Source organism: Natrix helvetica, assembly GCF_964273705.1.
Source record: "Natrix helvetica genome assembly, chromosome: Z".
NCBI lineage: Eukaryota > Metazoa > Chordata > Lepidosauria > Squamata > Natricidae > Natrix > Natrix helvetica.
In genome coordinates this window covers 50,783,585-50,805,657 of record NC_138554.1, presented here as the reverse complement: position 1 = coordinate 50,805,657, position 22,073 = coordinate 50,783,585, and the positions used below count along the sequence as shown (strand labels likewise).

The following is a 22,073-nucleotide window of genomic DNA, read 5'->3' as shown; positions in this document are numbered from 1 at the left end:
TTCTGTTATCACTTAACTTTGTTTTATTGCAATGCCTACATACAAAATATTATTAACTTCATCTATGATTTAGAAAACCAAGCTAGGATTGGTTATTTGTGATTTATATGCTTAGCTAGTTTCTCCTAAATCATAGTCTAATTTGTAGAACTTCCACAGATATTTAAAAGCCATGCTAAAGAAAACATAAGGTTAGGGCAGGAAGAGAGAATTTGTGTGCCTGGTCCTTTCCTGACATCACATTTCTGTCCAGAGTTGAATTGAAAATTCAGCTTAGTGTGTTCAAGACATGTTGGAAAAAAGCATACATCTGTATTTCTCCTATACATGGTCTCACACAAATCATTTTTCCTCAAGATCTTAAATTTTGCATTTGGTAAAAGACACGTAAAGACACGTTAATGTCAAAGAGGGAACGTTTTCTTGTAAAAAAAGATGGTTGTCTTACTTGGTTTATAAAATATTTTTTAAAAAATGCTAATGACACATATGATCCCCACAACCAACCACCCCTCCCAAAGACAGTCAACAAAATGCCCCATTTTGGTACAATTATTGGTCACTTCATTGTAAAAAAAAATATATATATTAACAACAACATCAACCCAAAGGGGTCTGGCTACTACGGTCTTTAGCCAAACGCTGGTCAGAAAAATAACAGAAAAGTCCACCTCCAGCAAAATAAAGCCAGTCACTTGGAGCTTTTGAAATTTTCTCCATCTTCAACAGTATGCCAGACATTCCCCCTTTGCAAAAAATAAAAAAAAATAAAAAAAATAAAAAAAAATCCTGTTTTTCAGTCCCTCTTCTATCCCTTGACCCTTGCAACACACCCATACAGAATATGACCCCCCAATTCCCATTTCCCTCAGCAGGAAATGCTGGATATCCAGTTTGTCACAGGAAATTGCTAAGTGCAGCTGCAGCCATTTTGCTTTCTTTCTCTTTTTTGTCAAAATATGAAAGATCAAGACTATACAAGATTGTCCATTATGAGGAGTGATGAGGCTCACTGGCAAATTCCCACAGCTCATATTGTTTTAGAATCCATCTCTCCTTGGCTGTTTGCTGGGCTAGATGGAGAAAACGGGGGAAATGTCTCTCATTGCCATGTTGTTGTTTAAAAAATAATTTGTACAAAGTCCCAAGCTGGTGGCTAGAACTAGGGGTTGGAAGAGGGATGAAGATGAGAGGGGGAAAAAAGTTAAAGGGGTCTGGACTTTGCTATGACCCCTGCCATCTCTCATAAACAGAGATTTAAGGGGAGGGAGAGAGAAGGGATTATATAATGAAATTCTCTCCCCACACTATCATCACCCACAAAAAAGGGAAAAGTACACCCCTCTGCTGGTTGTCCCCTGCCCTTTGCTCCTCTCTTACACAGTCACACATCATTAATGCAATGTGAGGATTGTGAAGAAAGGAAGTGAATTAAACCACAGTGATTCCCACCCACCCCTCTGTTTCCTCCCCATCCCAGCTCTACAGCTGCAATGTTACTATTATCCGGAAAAACAAAACCGAATAAAGTATAGCAAGGAGGGTGGAAGATGGAAGACAATTCAGTTAGAGTCCGAATCAGAAGAGTCTCCTGAAGAGGATGAGGAACTGCTGCTGCCTTCTGATTCATTGTCCTCATCGTCATCGTCATCCTCTTCATCATCCTCTTCTTCATTCTGGGAAAAGAAGAGGCGAGTTACAGAGCAAGCCGAAAGGGGGGGGGGGGGGGAGGAAGGTATAAATAGAACAGGAAGCACACTTCCTGTAAATCTGACAGAAGGACAAGTGGGAGTATAGAATCCTGGTTTGTAAGCATCTCGGTATCTATTTGCTGGGCCACCTTGTTGCATTGAAAATAACTATTTTAGTTCATAGAATTCTACCACTGTTATTCTGGTAATTATTTGTTAATGGGACCACTCATTAGTAGGCACAGTTGAGTCAGTAAGGCATCACTACCCTAAAACCTGCCATTCTTACAGTTAGTTTGCAAAAAAGGTGTGAAGTGACTGTTTTTTCAAATTGATCATAAAAGAGTTTAGGCTGTTACTGGGTATTTATTTGAGAAATGTTTTTTGTAAAAATAAGCTATATTTTAGAAGTGTGGCTTTCTGGAATATTTCAGTTATATTTCACTAAGAGGAGTTTAAGTAGAGTCTCACCTCTTCCCCATCTTCACTTTCCTCATCGCTACTTGAATCTGAAGAGTCTCCTCCCTCCTCAGAGGAATCACCGTTCTCATCATCATCATCCTCTTCCTCTTCCTCCTCCTCTTCCTCATCGTCATCTTCATCTTCTTCCTCAGATTCCTGTGGATAGAGTAGATTAAACGCAAACTAGTTTCCAACTGAAGGACAGGTATTCATGAGGACTACAATGAATTAAATCTAAACGTATTCTCATTTCTAAAAGAGAAGTTAATGGTAAATATATGGAGAGTCATAACTTTCTCATTACTACAGTAGTGGGAGTAATATAAAAACGAATTTTAAGTTTCTCTTCAATTAAGCTTAACTGATGAAATTCCTGCTTAATTTGATTCAAATAAGCATGCAAGCATTCCAAGATATTTAGCAAATACTATCACTGTCCTACGGCTGCAACAGAGGATATTTTTTTCCTTTTTGCTAATTAGAAATGGGAAAGAAAAAGATAATAAGAAAGGGAGCTAGTAGGAAATTTTTTAAAGTGCTGTAATAAGATCCCAAATATGAAAGATAATAGGGATCTGGTGTACCACACTTTTCTTGCATAATACTGCCTTAGCCCAAGAATATATGGTTCGGTTCTTATTTCCGGGGGTGGGGGGGAGAGATGGGGCGCTTCTGGATTTTACACTATTTCCAGGATTTTGTTACTGCTTTGAAAATACCAACTGACCTCAGGAATTGTTTTTTGTTTGGAATTTTTCACCAGGCAACAATAGCTGTATAACACAGACATGGTACTATTAAGATACTTACTGATTTGGACTGCATTGAAGGTTTCATTTTTGGATTTGGGCCCCGCATCTTCCCCATATTCTTACGTTTCTGATGAAATAGAAGTGAAAGTTAAGAGAGACGGTCAACATGGGAGACTGTACTTCTTTCCACAAATCAGTTTAAAGGAAGCACAATTTCCCTTACCTACATCTTTCATTGTTATTAATTTATAGCCTGTGACCCTCAAATGTACCTTTGAACATATACTGTGGAATTTGATGCCAAAATTGGTAAAATGTTGAAGACAAAATTAATTCCACCCAAAGATAATGTTTAGCTAGAAAATTATTATTTCTTCCCAGGAGTCTAAGATTTACTCTTTACTGCAAAATTTGCCAATAATTACTTTGGGGTAGACAAAGGGCTGTAAAGTAATTGAGATTGCTCCTTGGGAGAGAAATTTTCGTGGTTTTCTTTGCTTTTAGCACATCTTAGTTTTTACATGTTTTCTAGCCCCAAATGGCATAGATTCAGCAGTAAGGATCAAAAGGGGCCAGCAAGAACCATAATATAAAATCTGGAGACCACGGGTTGGCCGCTCCTGACATATCACTACTACCATTTGCCTTAAATTTCATTTTATGTATCTGAAAATTGATTGCATCCCTGCTTCTTTCATTTTGGTTATTAAGCCAGCAATTACTAAACAGATGTACCCAGTCCACATTATCTCACATTACAGCCTCTGTACAGTAGTTTCTGCTTTTATTCTATCCTAATTTAGTAGCCTCTGCTGAACATACAGGTGATATATACCACCTAATTTGGTCTTCCCCAACCTGACTGCATTTCTGCTGATGATGGAAGTTGTCCTCTATCATCTTTAGAAGGCATCAGTTTGAGAAGGGCAACTAAACATGGGAATACCTGAATAATTTATTTGTTGTCTAATGAGACTTCAAGTTTATCTTCAGCATGAATGTTCAAAGCAACGGAAGTATTTAAAACAAACAGCACTATCTTCTAATTTCAGCTTCATGCCAGCCCTGAGCTTGGAAACTAAAAAGTGGCAAGTGGATGAAGTTGCAATGGTTACAAACTCTGCTTGTACACTGGTGCACATTTGCAGTAGTAGCTACTTTAGTACAGCTATCCCCACCAACAGCATATCATGAACATAAGATTATAGTAACTTTGAAAACATTCACCCTCTCATGTTCCATTACATCAATAATTTACTGCATAATGTGGATCCTGAAGTGCCTGGCAGACAATGTTACCTTCCTTTCAGAGCTCTATCCCCTTCTAAGCTAAATTTCATTTCATGCAAAAAAAATCAAGAAATATTCTTTTCAACACAATAGATATGCAATCTGTCTCCATGAATACTTGCAAAATACTAACACTAGAGGTATGCTCTTTGTAGGCAGCTCTCTCTTGCGGTGACAAGGTCTGTAAAAAAAGAGAGATGAGAATGGAAAACTAAGATTAAAAGACAATCAGTGAAGCAGGACAGCTGAGGACGAAGGACTTGAGAAATCTGAATTAAAGGTCAATAAAGAATTCATAACTGTGTGTCACTGATAATGGAAAACAGTATTTGATATAGAAGCTAGAAACAATGACTTCATTTCACAGTTTAAAAAAAATGTATGTGTATTTTATTGTAATTTATTAAGGATGTTACCTCCCCTCCCCTCCTCCTTTCCCCATTTCAGAACTCACCTTCAGCCACATGTCCAGGTGCACTTTGTATTGTTTCTGCTGTTCTTCAGCCAACTTTTTGTACTGATCCTTTTGGCTCTGAGAGATCCGTTGCCAGCGGCTCCCAATCTCTACCATCCGCTCTTTTAGAGGAAGATGGTTAAGTTCACCGTTTGAAAGCAGCTCCTGAGAAAATTTCTGATATCCATTCCTGATAAACACAAGAAACAGTTTATTACTCTAACTTATTTTCCAATTCAGTGCAATAGTTAATATTCAGAACAGGTAATTCATTTTAAACAATCTCATAATCATAGGGAATTAATGCTGGGAAATATTCTTGGCTATCACACTCTAGACTCGTTAACAAAGTTATCAAAGGTCCGGCTTTGTAGATGAAAAAATGAAGCCATGTAGATTATTAGTAGCTGGGATAATTGTCATATTAATGGCAAGCTTAGTTCTAAGTACACATCTGTTTCATCTGTTCCATTTCCTGACACTAAAGGGTTGTAACTTTCAGTGGTAGGATGATTCCCACAAAGTGTGCAAAACATCTATTTGCTCACCTCCTGCAAGTCCTTACAAAGATCTTACAAACTTAAAACAGGAACAGGAAAATAAAGTGAGATGTAACAACATTTTTTCATAATTTCCAGATACCTGTTTAAATACATTTTTCCTTCAATCTCATGAAAGATATTAAGAAGTTTCATGAGATTCTAATTCTGCTTTATTACATTTTTGTAAAGTTGGGTCCTTTTATTGTTGACTGGGTGGTATGAGATTGTGCAGGGGTGGAATAGTGCATATGCATACAATATACCTAAACTTCAATACAATTTTAGTCTTATGTTTCTTTTAAAATTGTTTCGGAAGAATACTTTGAGAAGTTTATTGAATTGAAAACTTGTATTTTATAAATAAAATAAAGCAATAGGAAAAAGCAGACTCCATCCTCAAAGGGTGGATTAATACTCTGCAAGTACTAATCATCCAAGCTACAAAGATTCTCCTGAATTCAGATAGCCCGACATTTCTGTATTCTCTTAAGCCAACACTTACATGGGGGGTTTCTTTGGCTCACCCTGGAATTTCATCTTCTTGGAGGCATTTGTTGAACATGGTGGTGCCCTCATCTCACTCAGTTCTCGCTACGAAAAAGGAAAAAGGAGAATAAATGGCTGCCTTTTCCTTCGTCCTGCTGGAGTTTTTAATGAAATATTTGAGTTTTCGATAAAGAAGAAGTAGCTTATCCTCTAAACCATAATCTTTAATATGTAATAATAAAAATTAAATTTTTGAGTCAAATAAACAATTTAGATAGGTAAAAACTATGCAGCACATGCCACCTGATGTGCAATCTAATCTGAGATCTAGGGGAAGACCCTGATTTTAAGGGGTCTTTTAACAAGATCAGGGTAGGGGCAAGATAGATCTCAGGGGAAATGTTGTTCCAGCTAGTATGTTTCCCAAGTCCTCTCAGACATCTTTGCGTAATAAATGGAATTAACATCCCAACTCTGTCAGCTTCCTACATTCCTAAAGAAATGATGCATACATGCATGCTCTTCTAATGCAGTATAATTAATGCCTCATACCTCATATCGTTTTTGATCTTCCGCTGCCTTCTTAATCCACATAAGTTTTTCTTTTTTCTCCATATTATTCCAGGTAGCTTCCATGGCTTTTAGTGCTTTTCCCCTGTCATTCTGAGATGAAAGAAGGAATATTATCAAACTTTATGGACTATGAATAAATTGCAGAATCAGTCCAAACGTCTGGTTCCAACCATTTCAAAACAAAAATAGAATGATCTGTCTTTCTGTTCACAGAACTCATTCACTTAGCACATTCATTTTTTCCCTTCACTCTACGTATTTTCCTGGCTTAACCTCTTGTCTTCTCTGCTATGCTTCCTCTCGATCTTCATCTTAAGTCCCCATTCCGGCATCCTTTCCAACAGACTCCAGCAAGTTCTTTCCGCTATTTATAAGGCACCTGGCAATAATTATCCACTTTGAAGGAATTGTTAGAAAGAGAAAAATTTACATTTGTGCATGCATGTGTGAAGCTAGAATTGTAAATTGGGAAAAACAAGCTTAATAAAGGAAGGCATACATGTTCTATGGCTTTGCCCTAGAGTGTGCTATATGGGCAGGAAAGGGGATTCAGACTGTTTCCTCTGAAATGTGGGTTATTTGCATCTTTGAGCTGCAGTACCACTTTTCAAATTGCTGTACAAAGATGTAATGCAGTAATATAATCATTTTTGAGCACCATCAAAATGGGGGCTGTTGTGAGCTTAGTACATTTCTGTTAAGATTAGAAACCCTGTCTCTAATTCAAAATAGTGTTTCAAGTTTGCAACAGGGCATATCCAATTTGAAAGGTTTAAAATTAATGTGTTGTACATTTATTAAAAACGTAACATCAAAATTGACAGATTATATAGAAACTCCAGTCTAAGAACTGTTCCTTTTTTTCTCTTAAATATTTTTTTATTTGACATTTTCCAAACATTAAAATCACAATTACACTTTTACAGCTTTCTGTTATCGGTATTTCTTTTTTCTGATTATTTTATACATATTCTTGTTTACTTTCTCATTTTTACAATATATATATCTATATACAATATTTCCATCTCTATTGCTTTCTAAATATATGCCATCTCTTTTGATTGTGTTTGATATGTGTTCCTTATGCACTGATTTTACATCTCTTTTTAAGCCAGTTATACCACTTGTTTCATATCCTGTAGTACTCTGTTTCTTCTCTATCTCTTAGTTCCATTGTTAGTTTGTCCATTTCTGTTCCTGACTAACATGCCCTATTTAGAATTCAGTATGTGAGGTTGAAAAGTGATCTAGTTGAGAAATGTCACCCTTCTCCAGCAGCTAAACAGGACTAATAGTTTGTTGATCTAGATCAGTGCACCTATCTCAGCCAATACCAGAATTTCCCAGCCAGCATGCTATCTGGCAGATTCTGTGAACTGAAGTCCACACATCTTAAAAGTTGCTGAGGCTGACAAAACACTGATCTAGATTCATCTTCCCCTTCCCCTCCCCCTCCAAAATCAAACTGAACCAGAACCAGACTTGATAAAATCTTGGAGGAGTTGTGGAGGAAACCTCAAGGCTATTATAACCATGCCTGTCCTTTTCTCATTTTACCTTAAAGCGGGCAAGATAATCTCCTATAACGCTTTGTTGCCAGATCTCCTCAGAAGTCTTGGGTGACTCAGGAAGTTTACCACGATCTTCCTTGTCAGAACCATGTTTTTTCTCTGTCTGAGCTTTTAGGGCAGCCTCCCGAGCTTTATATTTGGCCTACATAAGGAAAGAGCAAGAACAGCCAAAATCTATGAGTTAACTAAAATGCACTGGCTAGCCAAAAAAAAAAAAAGGTGGCAGACTATAAACTCCAATGTAATTAAGCTCTGAAAAAGAAAGTGTTATACAGAAATTTGGGGTTAAAGTAGTTTAAACTAGTTCCAAAAAGAGAAAATCAGAGCAGATTCTTTGGTTTAGCCCACCATGGCTAACTATCCAGGCAGGATATTGCTGTATTGGGAACGTCCAACGTATGAGTTAATTTGATCCAGCAGGATTGGAGCTTAAAAACATCACCCAATTTCTCCATGTAAACTATGCATTTATCTGATAATATACTTAAAGATCATTTGAAACTGAGACTATGAAAAACAATATAATGCAGGTACAATTCCACCAAGTTAGGTAAATACTATTGCTGTAATTGAATTGAGATTTTGTCAATAGCACTAATAAAAATACATTCTCCCCAAGACATCAACCTCTCTTCTAGACAGTTGAGAAAAAAGAATGATGAATTTGATTCTTATGATCCAGGACCATGATTCTAAGTCTAAACCCTACTGCAGTGAATTCGTGAAGGTGCTTCAAATTTAAAAACACAGCCATATGCTTTAAAAAAAGACAGCTGAATGAAGGCTTGAATTATACAAACCATGCATTAAAACATATATAGACATTAGATATCTACAAATATTTCTACAGAATTAAAATTCTGCAAGGAAAGTAACATGATTTATAAGCAATAGCCCTTCACTTTAAGAAAAAAAAACTTAAATAACTTTAAATAATTTGGTGAGGTCCCACTTAAAAACCTCTGTGCAAAAAGAGACTACCTACAGGACATAAATACTTTCTATGTAAGGAGTCTTCATGAATGTTTCCAAGAATAATTGACTGGGTTATAAAGATGCTTTTATTTAAATAAAGGAACAATTATGAATATATGTTAATAGCTTTATGACTGTATTACTCCCCCCCCGAAAATCAATAGAGCGTATGTTTCAAAAGTTAAATGTTAGTGTGAACTCTGCTACTTTTCTTCACGTACTGAAAAGATATAGCCAAATCTGAGTTTCAGTGAAAGAGGAATTTAGATTTATCATTGTATTATTTATAAGACAGATGTTCTGATTTGTTTTGCAGCATATTCAGTTTTTCTTTATCAAGAGAAACACTTTAATTGCTGTCTTCCAGAGAGTGCCTATCTGCTTTTAAATTATTTGTTTCAAACCTGGAAAAGTGCTAATGACAGGAACTGATAGCTTTTATTTAAAATACTGCTACTAAATGGACACATGCTTTTATTCTTCTTATATAGAACTGAGTGCTTGATAATCGACACATATTTATGATAGCTGTAGCATCTCAGGGTCATGTGATCAGTATTCGCAATCTTCTCAGCTGGTTTCCAATAAGCAAAGTCAATGAGGGCAGTCAGATCTGCTTAACAATTGTGACAAAAAAAGTTGTAAAATAAAGGCATGACTTATTTAACTACCAGCCTGCTTAGCAATAGAAATTCTGGTCCCAATTGTAGTTGTAAGTCGAACCTGTATGCTTCTAGGCCACAGGGATACAATCCTAATTTTAATTGTAATGAAGTCTACAAGGAAAGCTTTTTATACTCCCAAAATCATCCCCCTAAAATGACATGGATTTTGAAAAAAGGGGAAAAAAAAGAATGAATACAAGAATCTTTTCAGTGGCAACAGCCAGTTCACTATGTGTTTACTGCTTTCAAGAGCAGGAAAACATAAGCAACTAAAACTAGCTATCAACATTTAAAAGTAGCAATTCAATAGTTTGATGTAGTGATTAAGGCACTAACTATGCTACAAACCAGGAGAGTGTGAGTTTTAGTCCAGTTTTAGGCATAAGGCCAGCTGGATGACCTTAGGCCAGAAATTTCCTCCCAGCTTTAAGAAGGAGGCAATGGCTAACCATTTACCAAATCTTGAACAAATACCAGAGGGATTCCTCAGGGCAGTTGCCAGTAGTTAACATTGACTCAAAAGCACTAAAATATGAGCTTAAAGAAAGCAAATTTTAAAAAATCACCCTACTATTCACTTTGGACTTCCTTGTGTAAAAATGTTTTTCAGCTTAGGGATGAGTGTACAGACCAAGTAGTTTGATAAATAGCCCTAGCTTTACCCCAATCCAGCCTCTGATGCATATACTGTACCTAAAGGACATCAAATGACATCCCATCCCTCTCAAGCTCAACTTTTTAAGTGGCAATCAATGTGCATGTACAATTTCCCCAAAGTCTCACACACTTCCCTTTCTCAGGCTTCTAAACCAAGCCTCTCTATTTAATAGTCATAGATGTCCTGGGAAACAGTGATTACTGAATACCTAATAGGCTCCGACTGGCCTCATTTTTGCACCATGTGGTACTGTCGAGGTCTGGCTCCATATACAACACCCAAATAGGGAAAAATAAATACATAAATAATAAAAGAGGTAACGCAAGATGGAATGGTAGGAGCGCCCAGACTGTGACGGAGCTTGGTGCTCACGGTTCTGGAAAATCCCAGAACCTACTGCAAGTTTCTAGCAGGTTTTTCTTTTCCTATTTTTTTTTAAGGGTGAGGATGAGGGTCAAGTTCCTGGTTTGATCTAAGTCAACAGAAAAAAAAATCCATGTGACTGAGATATCCAGGAACACATGTTCCCCCATGCCTCCACCCCCAAAGATAATTAGGAGAATGTGCATTATTGATTAAACAACCTTTTTTTTCTCTGAAAGATCATTCCACATCCGCGCCAGCAACCGGGCCAGTTCACTCTCCGACAGTTCGGGTCGCTCCTCCTGCAGCTGCTTGCGTTTCTCCTCCGAGAAGATAAACATAGCAGAAACGGGCCGTTTGGGTTTCTCAGAACCTCCCTGTTAAAGAGCACAAAGGGACTCGTGGTTGTGGAACTTTGCGTTTATCTTTTTTGTTTGTTTGAATTATGGAAAGAACAAATTTAATTTTAGATCTGCAACTTTGTTTACTAGATTAACTAGCATCTTACTTCATTAATCAATAAGAGGAAGCCATTTATACCAGTGAAATCAAATTTTAATTGGTAGGGCTGTAAGTTGAAACATTTTTTGTTTAGTTGCCTTAATGCAATGAAAAGTGAAAAAAAAAAGAAAAAAAGCTTTTTAAAGATGAGTATCTGAATATAACAATGATGCTAATTAAAAATCAACCGATAAATTCACACAATATCTCAAAAAGGTTCCTCTGTTAAGACTTGAGTACATATTTATTTTAACTGATTAACAGTTACTAGATTAAAATGGAGAAGATTGATCAAATAAGTTGTTTTCCAAGTTGGCTGAACTGTTTGAAGAATGGTGGCATAATATTTAGTAATAAAAATTTTAAAGCAAGTCCAGCAGCCATTTAAAATGAAGTCTTAAGGCTGTTTTAAAAATCAAATTAATCCCACTGTTTCTATGTAAAAGTATATCCATATCCACAATGAAGGGCTAGGTCACCCACCTTGCTGGCATCTGGTGATGACTTCTTAGAGGCAGGGCTGGTGGCACCTTTCTTATTTATTCCCAGCATTTTTTCCTCTCCCAAAACCCTCTGTTGTTCTTCTTCAGGCAGGCTCTAAGATAATAGCAGTTTTTAAGAGTTATAGAGATATTTGTCATTTCCCCCTGCATAGCAAATTTCAGTATCAACAGAAATCTCTACATCTGCCTATTCATTTCTTCTGAGAAGAATAGCTTCCCAATAAGGTACTACCCTAGTAGTACAGGTAGTCCTTGTTTATAGTGACTGTCTCAGACAGCAACCATTCAGTTAGGGCAGTGATGAAAAAATAACTTTGTGACCAATGCCTGCATTTGCAGGAAAGCTGAAATAAGACTGTAAACTCAACTGTGATTTTACATAGTAACCACTTTGCTTAAGGAGTGAGTTGTCAATCCTAGTTGTGGTCACTAAACAAGAACTACTTGTACAGCACCTACATTGTTGTATCTTTCACCTGTTCTTCCCTGCCTCGGAATAAGGAAGCTCCTCTGAAAATCACTGAAAAACTTAAAAATATGCTGAAGGGACAGAAAGCACAAATGCAATTTTGTGTGTATTACCCACAATGTTCAACATATAAAAAATTGTCCAGAATTTCTTTTCAAGAGATTGGCATGTAACACATGGAGATTACTAGATTGCATTTTGAAATATAAGCTCAAATATTTTGAAGAAATAAGAGTGGCATAAACACAACTGCAAATTATTAACTCATATCTCCCTACTAAAGAAAGTAAATTCAGTTTTGGCCAGAGGATATTTGAGCTGTCACTATGGTCCCTGTCTTATTTTTTTTAACTATATCCAATTTAGTAGGCTCCAAATACCAAAAAGACAATAACATAGGTTCTAGACAACAAACAAAGAAGTTTTCGCAGCTATTACTCACTGTTCATTACTATCCCATCCTTTCCCCACTTATACTATTCCTGCTGACACTTCAACTACTACCCCTTACGAACTCTCTTACTCCAGGCCAGTAGCACTACTAAACAATTACTTACTTCACTTCCAGCCTTAAACACACCTCTCCCATATCCATCTGTCTCTCAGAACAGCTTTTAAAGCCAATGATGGGGAGAAGATTTAAAGAAACAGGATGACAGCAATACAGGTGCTGTTCATTTTCTGAGCAACCTACTCTCTGAGTCTCATTATAATTAAAAACAACTTAACCTTGAAGAGTTCAAGAAACCAGTAGATCATTTCCCCATCCTATGCTAAATTGAAATCAGCAAACTGTTGTAGTGATTATGATCTAACCAATGTCAGGTTTTTTCTAAGTTTAATTCATTTAATTGGAGATAGTTGAATATATGTTTTGGTGTGCTATGGGTTATACTTACCTCCAGGAAACGCAAAAGCTCAATTTCATAATCTTTCTTTCTCTACAAAGGAAAATAACAAGAAGAAAAAATATTTTTGGGGTATGCCAAATGGTTCCCATCTCCTTTTCCTACCTCCATCCCTGAGTTGTCTCTCTAAGCAAATTGATTCTCCTGATTCTTACAAGTTTGTAAGAAATTAGTTTCTAGAAATTTTAATAAAAGTACTGGATTTGGGATCAAATATTTAATTGACCTAAAATAGTAGCTCTGAAACACTTGAAGAATGGAAATCCTCAGTAAATACAACTGTTTACGCACTGTTTTCTGATTCCAGAGGGTAAAAGGTGACAGTACCATGACTAATTTAATGTACAGGAAGAAAGAATTCACTCAATTTAAAAGGACTGCCAAACAAAATGAAATAGGGCCCTAGTTACAATTTTTTAAAACAAGGTCAAACAACATGATGTCCTCCAGGTATTCTGGACATGTATTTCCATCTACTGATCTAGCATGACTATTTACAAAGTATTCTGTGAGTTGTGATGCTAGGCATTTTTGGACACTTACGTCATTGTCCTATTTTAATATGTATATGATGGCAAGTGTACATAGGGTGGGGACTATTTCCAAATGATATTCTTTAAATTATGAAGTTGAGTCTTTTAAGATAAAAGAGCTGTGATTTTATTATAACCCTCAAGCTAAAATTTCATCGATGCTTTATTTGTACTGTAAGAATCGAACAGGCAACTAACAAATAGGAACTTTAGAAAGTTAGGGGTTATCGCACCTATTAGTCCTTCCTAGTTGTATCACATTTTGTAGCAAGAGAGCAACCTGCTTGTTCTTAAGAGCACTACTGTTATATGCCTGGTTGGTTACTGGAAGTTGACCTCCACTCCAAATGTAATCCTGGAAGGCTGCAATGATCTGACTGATATCCATCAGATTTCAACTGGAATAATATTTGCAGACACCATGGGGATTATGAATATTAAGTCACTCGGGGGTTGTTTATATAAAGATGTGCTTATTGCTGATGGGGACGAATGGAAGTTAAAAACTTTGGAACAACTGTTGGAAGAAGGAATTATTTTAAATTGGTTACATTACATACAGCTACAGAAGAGATGGGAAGAAGATTGTAGGGTCGGTTTTATGGATAAAGAAGTGGAACTGATCAAGCAGATAAAAGAGACTGGCCCAAAACAAGTTAAAAGAATATATAATGTACTGTTAGAAAGAGACTCAGAAAGTGAATTGGTTAAGGATTGTATGATTAAATGGGCTCAGAATTTTGGTGAAGTGGTCATGTTGGAAACGTGGGAAAAAATATGGGTTCAGAATGTTAAATTTACACAGTCACAGAATTTAAGGGAGAACTTTTATAAAATGTTTTACAGATGGTATTTAGATCCTAAAAAATTATCATGCATGTACCCAAATGTTCAACCAAAATGTTGGAGATGCGGGTGCCTAGATGCTACCTTTTTTCATGTATGGTGGACTTGCAACAAGGTTAAAGCTTTTTGGATAAAAATATGGTGGGTTATGCAAAATGTATTTAAGAAAAGAATAAATTCACTCCACAAATGTTTTTATTGGGTATAGCTAAGGATTTTACTAAAGGGGAAGCAAAATTGGTCTTGTATATGGTCACAGCAACTAGGTTGTTGATTGCGCAACACTGGAAAAAAGATTTTTTTACCGACAACTGATCAATGGATTCAGAAGGTGGCGGGGTTCGCCAAAATGGCAAAAATTTCAGCTTTCTTAAAAGCTCAGAAGCAGGAGGATTATACACAGGAATGGGTAAAATGGATTGATTACATACAGAATAAATACCAGACTAGGAGGTATTATGTAGCCTTTAGGTAAGAATGTTTAGACTGATAGATGATTTGAGTAAATAATACATGGGCTGCTTGGAATTGTTAGAGTGGTGTATAGCGGAAGTCAGGGGGGGGTTGAGTGGGAGGTGGGGGTGGGTTAGGGTGGAGGGTGGGGTAATATATATGCATAATTAAACTAGAAGATGGGATTAATGAAATATTGTTATTTTAAGAGAAATTTATATTATGATTTATATATGTTTAATTAACTTAGAAGATGGGATTAATGGGCTATTGTTACTTTAAGAGAAATTTATATTATGTTTGTTGGGAGGTGAGGGGGTATAATATGTGAATGAGTAATCTATTTTAAGATGGGGGAGGGGAGGGGGTAAAGTATTTAGTATAATATTTGAATGAGAAAATTTTTGGGGGGCTTGGGGGGAGGGGAGGGGGCATAGCATCTGTATGAGATTTACATTGTATGCTGGGGGGGTTAAAAGGGGGAAAATTTGTTTGTATAAAACTTTTTCAATAAAAAAAAATATTTGTTTAGTAATGGGCACTGAAAATAGGATTAAGATTCTATTAACACACCAGCAACAACATTTACCCATCAGCCTTCATACCCTATATATTAATTGGGAAGTAGCTTGGAGGATACCCAGTTGGCAGCAAGAGGATTTTGAAATTCACATGGAGGCTGACTTGTCTAATATGCTTTTGATTTTTCAAATCCTCCATGTCAAGTAATGAGCCTGTCCAGCCAGAAATATCTGACCGAATTAAGACAGAAGATTGCCCCAAGAGCACAGAACAATTCCTTGCATCAGCTGTTCTATATCATAGTCCTCTTCCTTTCCTTTATTATAAATTGACTACTATTTGAGATTTCAGTGTGCTCAGGTTTAAACAAGGATCCACTCTCAATCCTGTGTCAATAAAGCAAGGCCGAAATGAAGTCTAAGATAATCATAATTGATGTCAGATGATTAAAGCCAGATAGGTATTAGCTTAAACACATTATGATAAATAGACATTATATTAAAATGGCCAAATCAAGCAACTAATTTGTGTTTATACTGTTAATTATTTAATTCAACTGTAAAAAATGGTAGAGAAAATACTCTGCTTTTATGAGGAATCAAAGGAAATGATTTTATTATGGATAAGACTGGGCTGCATTTTCATCCTATAATAGAAAACAGATATAGAAAGCGAGGAGCATATTTGTGATCCTCAGAATCTTTTAATTTATGTATAGGCAACATTTCCAGTTTTTTCTGGAAGAAAATTTTGGGAGAAAAAAAAATCCTGTTCTGCCTGTTTTTGGGTGCAGCCCTCAACATGTTAAGCACATCTGATGCAGCTCAATAGCACACTCCTGTGCTACAAACAAGATGAAACTTGCAGTGACTAACACGACTTGTTGCCCAGGGAGTAAGTAACCTGCATCATCACAGCTTCCTCCATGGGGTGAGGGCTATGAGGTGTATTTGAATTTTAGTTTATTCTTTTTTCTTTGAGAACTCATGTAAATTTAATTTTTCCTATTAATGAACTCACAATAGTCTCAGATTTGAGATTCCTCTTATGTGGAATATTGAGAATTATATTCTGGGGCATCTCATAAAAATGGCTGCCCTTCCACAAAATGGCTGCCATGAGGGACAAAATGGCACAAAATCGCTGAACGAGTGGAATGGATACAGGTAGATTTTTAGCGTCATCAAGTGCTCCGTGCTATATGTTGTTTACTTTTCTTTTTTGAGGAGACTAGAGACTTTCTTTGAAATCAGGAAGAAGAGGATGACATTGAGGCTGGCACTTTGCTCTACAGCATGTCTGTCTCCCTTCTACTATTTTAATAAAACATTAATCTAGTACGGCAGAGGACTGATAGGCACCCAAAGGCATGCCTTTTAATAACATTACGTGAGCCAAGGAATTGGTGAGTCACTAGCCCAACTAATTAATGGATGGGATTTTACACATTTTATTTATATGTATTTCATGTAGTAGCATGCACTTTATTTGCACCCTGTAGAGACAGAAGTTTATTTACTTTCTGAACAAGGGACTAGACTTCCAAAACAGTGAACAGGACTATCATATTACATTTCAGAATGTGGATAAATACAATTCTCTATCAAAAATAGGATAGCCAACTGACCCAAAAATCAGGAAGCGGATTTATTATTATTTATTTTCTGGAAAACATTTTTAATACTTGCTCCTCCAGCTCTGCTTACCTGATCACACTTTTTGTGGTAGGCATCCTTTTCCTTTTGGGAGAGAAGTTTCCACTGCTGACTGCAGAGCACCATCCGTTCTGTGCTTGGGACATCTTTCATATTTGCCATCAGCTCAGCACAATACAGCGAATAACTATTTCTAAAATAGTAAGTTTCTTTTATGTAGTACTGTCCCATTGAATTAGTACTGTGTATACTCTATACTAACCAATAGCAATCAAATGCCTGTGACAATACTTCTGTGATAACTCTTGCAGATAGATTCCCATTCAGCTAAAATGTTCGCTTTGAGTAGGGATTCTCATCAATCATTTAAAATAGAGGCGCATAACTTGTAGGGCATTCAAGTCCCCCCAAAAGCCTTGAGTGCCCCATCCTCAAAAAGATGTCAGCGAATTAATCAAACAAGGGAATTGCTAAAAATCTAAAGTACATTGCATTCTTAAGTACATTATGTTAATTCATTTTTTTCCTAACCCCACTTCTTTAAGACTAGAGTTTCTAATATGTCACCCACTTAGCACATTTGTCCTAAACTGGGAATGAATATTGTAGTTTGGGGGACAACTTATGGCTCTCCAGCTGTTCTTCTGTGACCTCTGAACCTCTGACAATAAATGAAGAAAATGGGTGGTGTGATTTTGAGATAAAAATACAAAAAAATTGTTAATATAAGCCTTAATATTAATACCTTGCAAGTAAAGAGCTCAAAATCCCACACAAGACACCAACGTGATGTCACGAAACATCACATGACAGCAACGTGACGCAGCCAGTTTGACACCCGTGCTTTAGCTAGACCAGTGTTTTTCAACCTCAGCAACTTGAAGATGTGTGGAGTTCAACTCCCGGAATTCGCCAGCCAATGTGTCTCAATGATTTGAGAGTAACAGCAGGATAGGAAAAGGAGCATCTCTTACTATATTATTCACCATCCTACAACACTATATAAGTGATAGTAAACTGTCCTCCTTTTAAATACACAAGAGACTATAGATGAAATCCCCATCGTATATGAGAAACAATGGGAAAGGGAACAATTTAGAGAAAATAAACATGGGCTCAAATAAATTCCTCCGGTTTTTAGCCTTCTTCAAACTGCACTGCCGTGAGAATGAATATTTTGTCCCCGTTAACGAAGGAAAAAAGCATCATAATGCCAGCAGGCTGTGTAGGTGTAAAAATCTGCAAAATGTTTGGCAGAATGTTATGATGCAAGCCTTGCCTCTTGTGTACCCACCAACTCAACACATTTTTACTTCCTTGCAGATGCGGACAACCACAACAGTAGGCCTCTGTTGGCAACGAGGGAAAAATGAGGAGCCATGTTGTGTTCGGAGATAACTGACATCCAGGTGCTATACCAGATTCTACCTGCAGAGGTCAGGGTTTGAAAAGTTCTCTCACTGCACTCTTATTAATGGCTGAAATGGCCTTTTATCTTTTTTTTAAGCTTTTATCTTCATTAGTTATGTTGCGTGCCCAAAATTATGACATTTTTCTAAACTATGGTTTTGTGGTCTGGTTTCACATGTTCTCGTTTGATTGTACGCCACTTACTGATTAAATTGAAACAGTCAAAAGTTCAAATTAAAAGGAGTTCTTGGTTCACATAATATAAATATGTTCCAAATTATTATTGTATTTCTTACTGATATTTTGTTGTTGTTGACTTCTGTATGTTATATTTTTGTACTGTAGCAATAGCATACAATTACTACTACTTCTACTACACTGAACCATAACTTAATTGGGCAGGCATGACACATTGAATCACAAAAAACTAATCAGCCTTGTCAAAGATAGCAGTTAGTATACTAAGTGACCTAGTTAAATGTGGTGAATGAACAGAGCTAGTATGTGACGTGCTGGGGAAGGGATTTGAGCCTATAGCTCTTTTAAGTTCACCTCCAGGTTCCTTTTGCCAACATCAAATGGATGTAGAGAGAATCTCTATATTTTACCAGTTCTAGGAAATATATGTGGAAGTGCTGCGGAAAGGGAAAAAGCCTTCCTATGACCACCCCAACTTACGGAGGGGGCTTGGTGGGTCGCCCATCAAACTTGTCCTTCAATTGCCTCTCTGCTTTTGTTAGGGTGGACCGTTGTGGTGCCCCCTCCTCAATGTTCATCTCTGGATGCTTCTGTATGTAATCCCGCATCATTTCCTGGAAACAACAAACACAGAGGGCGATTAACACAATACAGCCACAAAGCCTTGGGGACAAGCCCTTCCTAGGCTCTAGGGTAATGAGGTGGGCAGAAGAGAACCCATTACTTAACTCTGACCAATTTCAACTCTGGATGGATGAAGCAGAGAGGGTGTTGCTTTGCAACTACCTTCCAGCTTAGTAAATGGGAGTGGCACCCACAAATCGGCTCTCGGAGCGTGGCTGGGTTTGGACAGCCGCGACAAGGCCGGGCTGAGCATAGGGGGGAGAAGATGGAGGGGAACGGTGTACTGTTCCCTACCTCATACTCCTTCCGCTGCTCCAGAGCCTTATGAATCCATTTCAGCCTTTTTTTGTCCGAGAGCTGAGACCATTGCTTGCCCAACGCTTCCTTCACCTCCTTCGTGGTGGCCTGAAAAACCCAGGTGGGGAGGGGGAAATAAAAAAAAGTAGGTACAATGGAAAAAAATGGGGGAAGAGGAGGGAACACTGCCCACCCTAGTGGTACAGCAGTGAATTACACTAAACTTTGGGAAAGATGTATTTTCTTTTGTGGTTTTTTTAAAAGTATCTTTTTTCTTGATCCTGCAAGGAAGCAAAATATAACTTGCTGCATAATGCATATGCAGAGAGGTCCAATATGAAAATTCTGAAGAATCTTTGGTTTTGGGTTTAAATACATATAAAAAGGGTTTCAGTCCCATGTAGGCCATTTGTAAAGGTCTCATGTCTTTGTTCTCTTTCTATCTCACCAAAAGAAACATGGAAGACTAAACTTTTGGTCCCGGTGACTGACCCAGATTGGAACATGCAACATTATCCTGGGACGCGTATATTTGCCTTCATTCATAAAAGAAACTGTCCGAATAATGATAATTATGGAAACTTAAGTAAACATTACAAACACTAAGAGCAGCATATCACACTCACAGTTTCTACACACTTCCAAGATTGTCCCTGCTACGCCTCTGAAAGATGGGAGTTAGTGACCCACAGGATTTTTTTTTTTGTAGTAATCTCTCTTTGGCCTCACTCTATTTCCCATCCTAACAGAATAATAGAATTGGAAGGGGTCTTGGAGGTCTTCTAGTCCAACTCCCTGCTCAAGCAGGAGACCCTACATCATTTCTGACTAGTGATTGTCCAATTTCTTCTTTAAAATATCCAGCGATGAAGCACCCACAACTTCTGGAGGGAATTCTTTACAAATCTAACACCTTAGAAGCCATCTGTATGTGTGATCTTCATCATCTTGTAGCCATGAATTCCATGAATTAACTATTCACTGCATGACAATGATTTGTCTATCCTATATATTTTGCTTATCAACTGTACTAATGACCTTAAACCTTCTTTTTTTCCGAAGAGAAAGTAAATCAAAAGCCGGCTATGCTCTAAAAGGGCACTTAGGGATACTTGAATGGGTAACAAAAAGTCCCCACCCTGTATTAGGCTATTTGAAGAAGAAATATCTAAACATTCAATGGCTGTTGGAACTGAAAAAGTGGGTAAATCCCTAGAGTCAACCATTTGTATTCACTGCCCCAATTTTTGCTCTTATGAAGCTGCTCAGAGTTGCCTGAGACAGGCGGCATATACATTTAATAAATAAACAAATATTTGTCAAGATGTATTTCCCCAATCTTTAAGTTTCATAGCTTTTTCTTGACGCTTTGGCAGCCCTCTCAGAATCAATTTTACATATTCAGCAGAATCAAAAGACAAAGCTTTTCCTGAATGTATCATTTCCTGATGTACCGGTAGATGGGGGAAATGCTTTTATCTGAATGCTTCATTTATTTAAAAAAGCAGGACCCCTCTGTAGATAAAAGAAAACAACATGAAGAAACATGAAGCTGAACATTTTCATTTGACAGACTATGGTCATAAAGCAAAATGGAAGTTTTCCAATAAGAAGAAAATGTTCATGTGTGTGATTAGAATCTCAAATATAATAATCCAGGAAGGCATTTACTTTCTGCTCGCATGTAACCCAGAGCCTCAGCTGATCAAAAATTAAAAGACATAGCTTTATACCTAATTTCCCCCCCTTACTCTACTTTCAGAAATAGCCTTCTACCTCCCTCTCTCCCTCTGTTTCCACTGCTTTCTCTGTGCTCTCTTTATTCATGCCTCCCATGCCACCTTCACCTCAGACTTATAAATGTAGAACTACTTACATCAGGTCGGACTTTCAGGTAGATCTTCTTCTCGTGAGTATACCAGAGCTGTTGGGGGGTCTTGGGCTTTTCTGGGATATCAGATTTCTTGGCATTCTGAATGAGGTCAGGATGGTCTTCCCTTCATAGAACAGGAATGGTAACAGGGGATTGAAAATGTAAGGCATCACCATACTGGAATTAACAAAACACACTTTCATATAAACCTCTCTAAGGCCCTACGTACCAATCCCAACTCTTGAATGCCAACAAATTCCCAGATTGCAGGATGGATCTTCCCATAGGAGAATTTTATTTTCTCTCCACAAAAAATATTCCCCCACAATCCTCCAAACTTCAAACATGGCCAAAGAAGGGACTTCTGACATAACACCAACATTTGAGCTTGGTGCAAAATTCTGAAACCTTCTAACACCTAAGAGCAACAGGGACATGGCAAAAAAGAAAAGAAAAGTGTGAGGCAAAGGCTCTACCCACTGCCTAACCAGATATTCTTGGAGAATGGAGATACATTAGTTTCCGAGTTGAATAAAAACATTTCACATACACACACAAACACAAATCTACTAGCTGGCAACGGAAGCCAGAAAGAAATAGAGGAGGAAACTAAACAAACGGATAACAAAATGATCAACAGGAACAAACGCAGCAGCTGTTATGCTAGATAACGGGACAAATTTTCTACCCAATCTCTTATCAAGAAACATTTTGTAGATATAAATGCTCATTACATTCATTGTTTTTGTTTGGGTATTTTCTCCTAGAAACCAAGAGTTTAATTAAACGCTACACAGCA

At 37.3% G+C, this 22,073-nt stretch overlaps 1 protein-coding gene across 7 annotated transcripts in view; it reads right to left on the bottom strand.

Moving 5' to 3' along the window:
• Nucleotides 1-22,073, bottom strand: part of UBTF (upstream binding transcription factor) — a 35,989-nt gene continuing 13,916 nt past the window's right edge. For 5 of the 7 annotated variants that reach the window (XM_081933307.1, XM_081933308.1, XM_081933306.1 and 2 more), the window contains exons 7-21: nucleotides 21,278-21,398; nucleotides 19,399-19,509; nucleotides 18,961-19,094; nucleotides 16,924-17,065; nucleotides 12,855-12,896; nucleotides 11,467-11,580; nucleotides 10,704-10,859; nucleotides 7,808-7,963; nucleotides 6,230-6,340; nucleotides 5,694-5,782; nucleotides 4,650-4,839; nucleotides 4,329-4,376; nucleotides 2,964-3,032; nucleotides 2,163-2,309; nucleotides 1-1,676 (exon numbers count right to left, since the gene is read on the bottom strand). In XM_081933307.1, coding sequence (XP_081789433.1) covers nucleotides 1,563-1,676; nucleotides 2,163-2,309; nucleotides 2,964-3,032; nucleotides 4,329-4,376; nucleotides 4,650-4,839; nucleotides 5,694-5,782; nucleotides 6,230-6,340; nucleotides 7,808-7,963; nucleotides 10,704-10,859; nucleotides 11,467-11,580; nucleotides 12,855-12,896; nucleotides 16,924-17,065; nucleotides 18,961-19,094; nucleotides 19,399-19,509; nucleotides 21,278-21,398 — 1,744 coding nt within the window. In that variant the 3' untranslated portion in view covers nucleotides 1-1,562. The remainder of the gene's footprint in view (nucleotides 1,677-2,162; nucleotides 2,310-2,963; nucleotides 3,033-4,328; nucleotides 4,377-4,649; nucleotides 4,840-5,693; nucleotides 5,783-6,229; nucleotides 6,341-7,807; nucleotides 7,964-10,703; nucleotides 10,860-11,466; nucleotides 11,581-12,854; nucleotides 12,897-16,923; nucleotides 17,066-18,960; nucleotides 19,095-19,398; nucleotides 19,510-21,277; nucleotides 21,399-22,073) is intronic. The other 2 variants (XM_081933304.1, XM_081933303.1) reach the window with 2 other exon arrangements.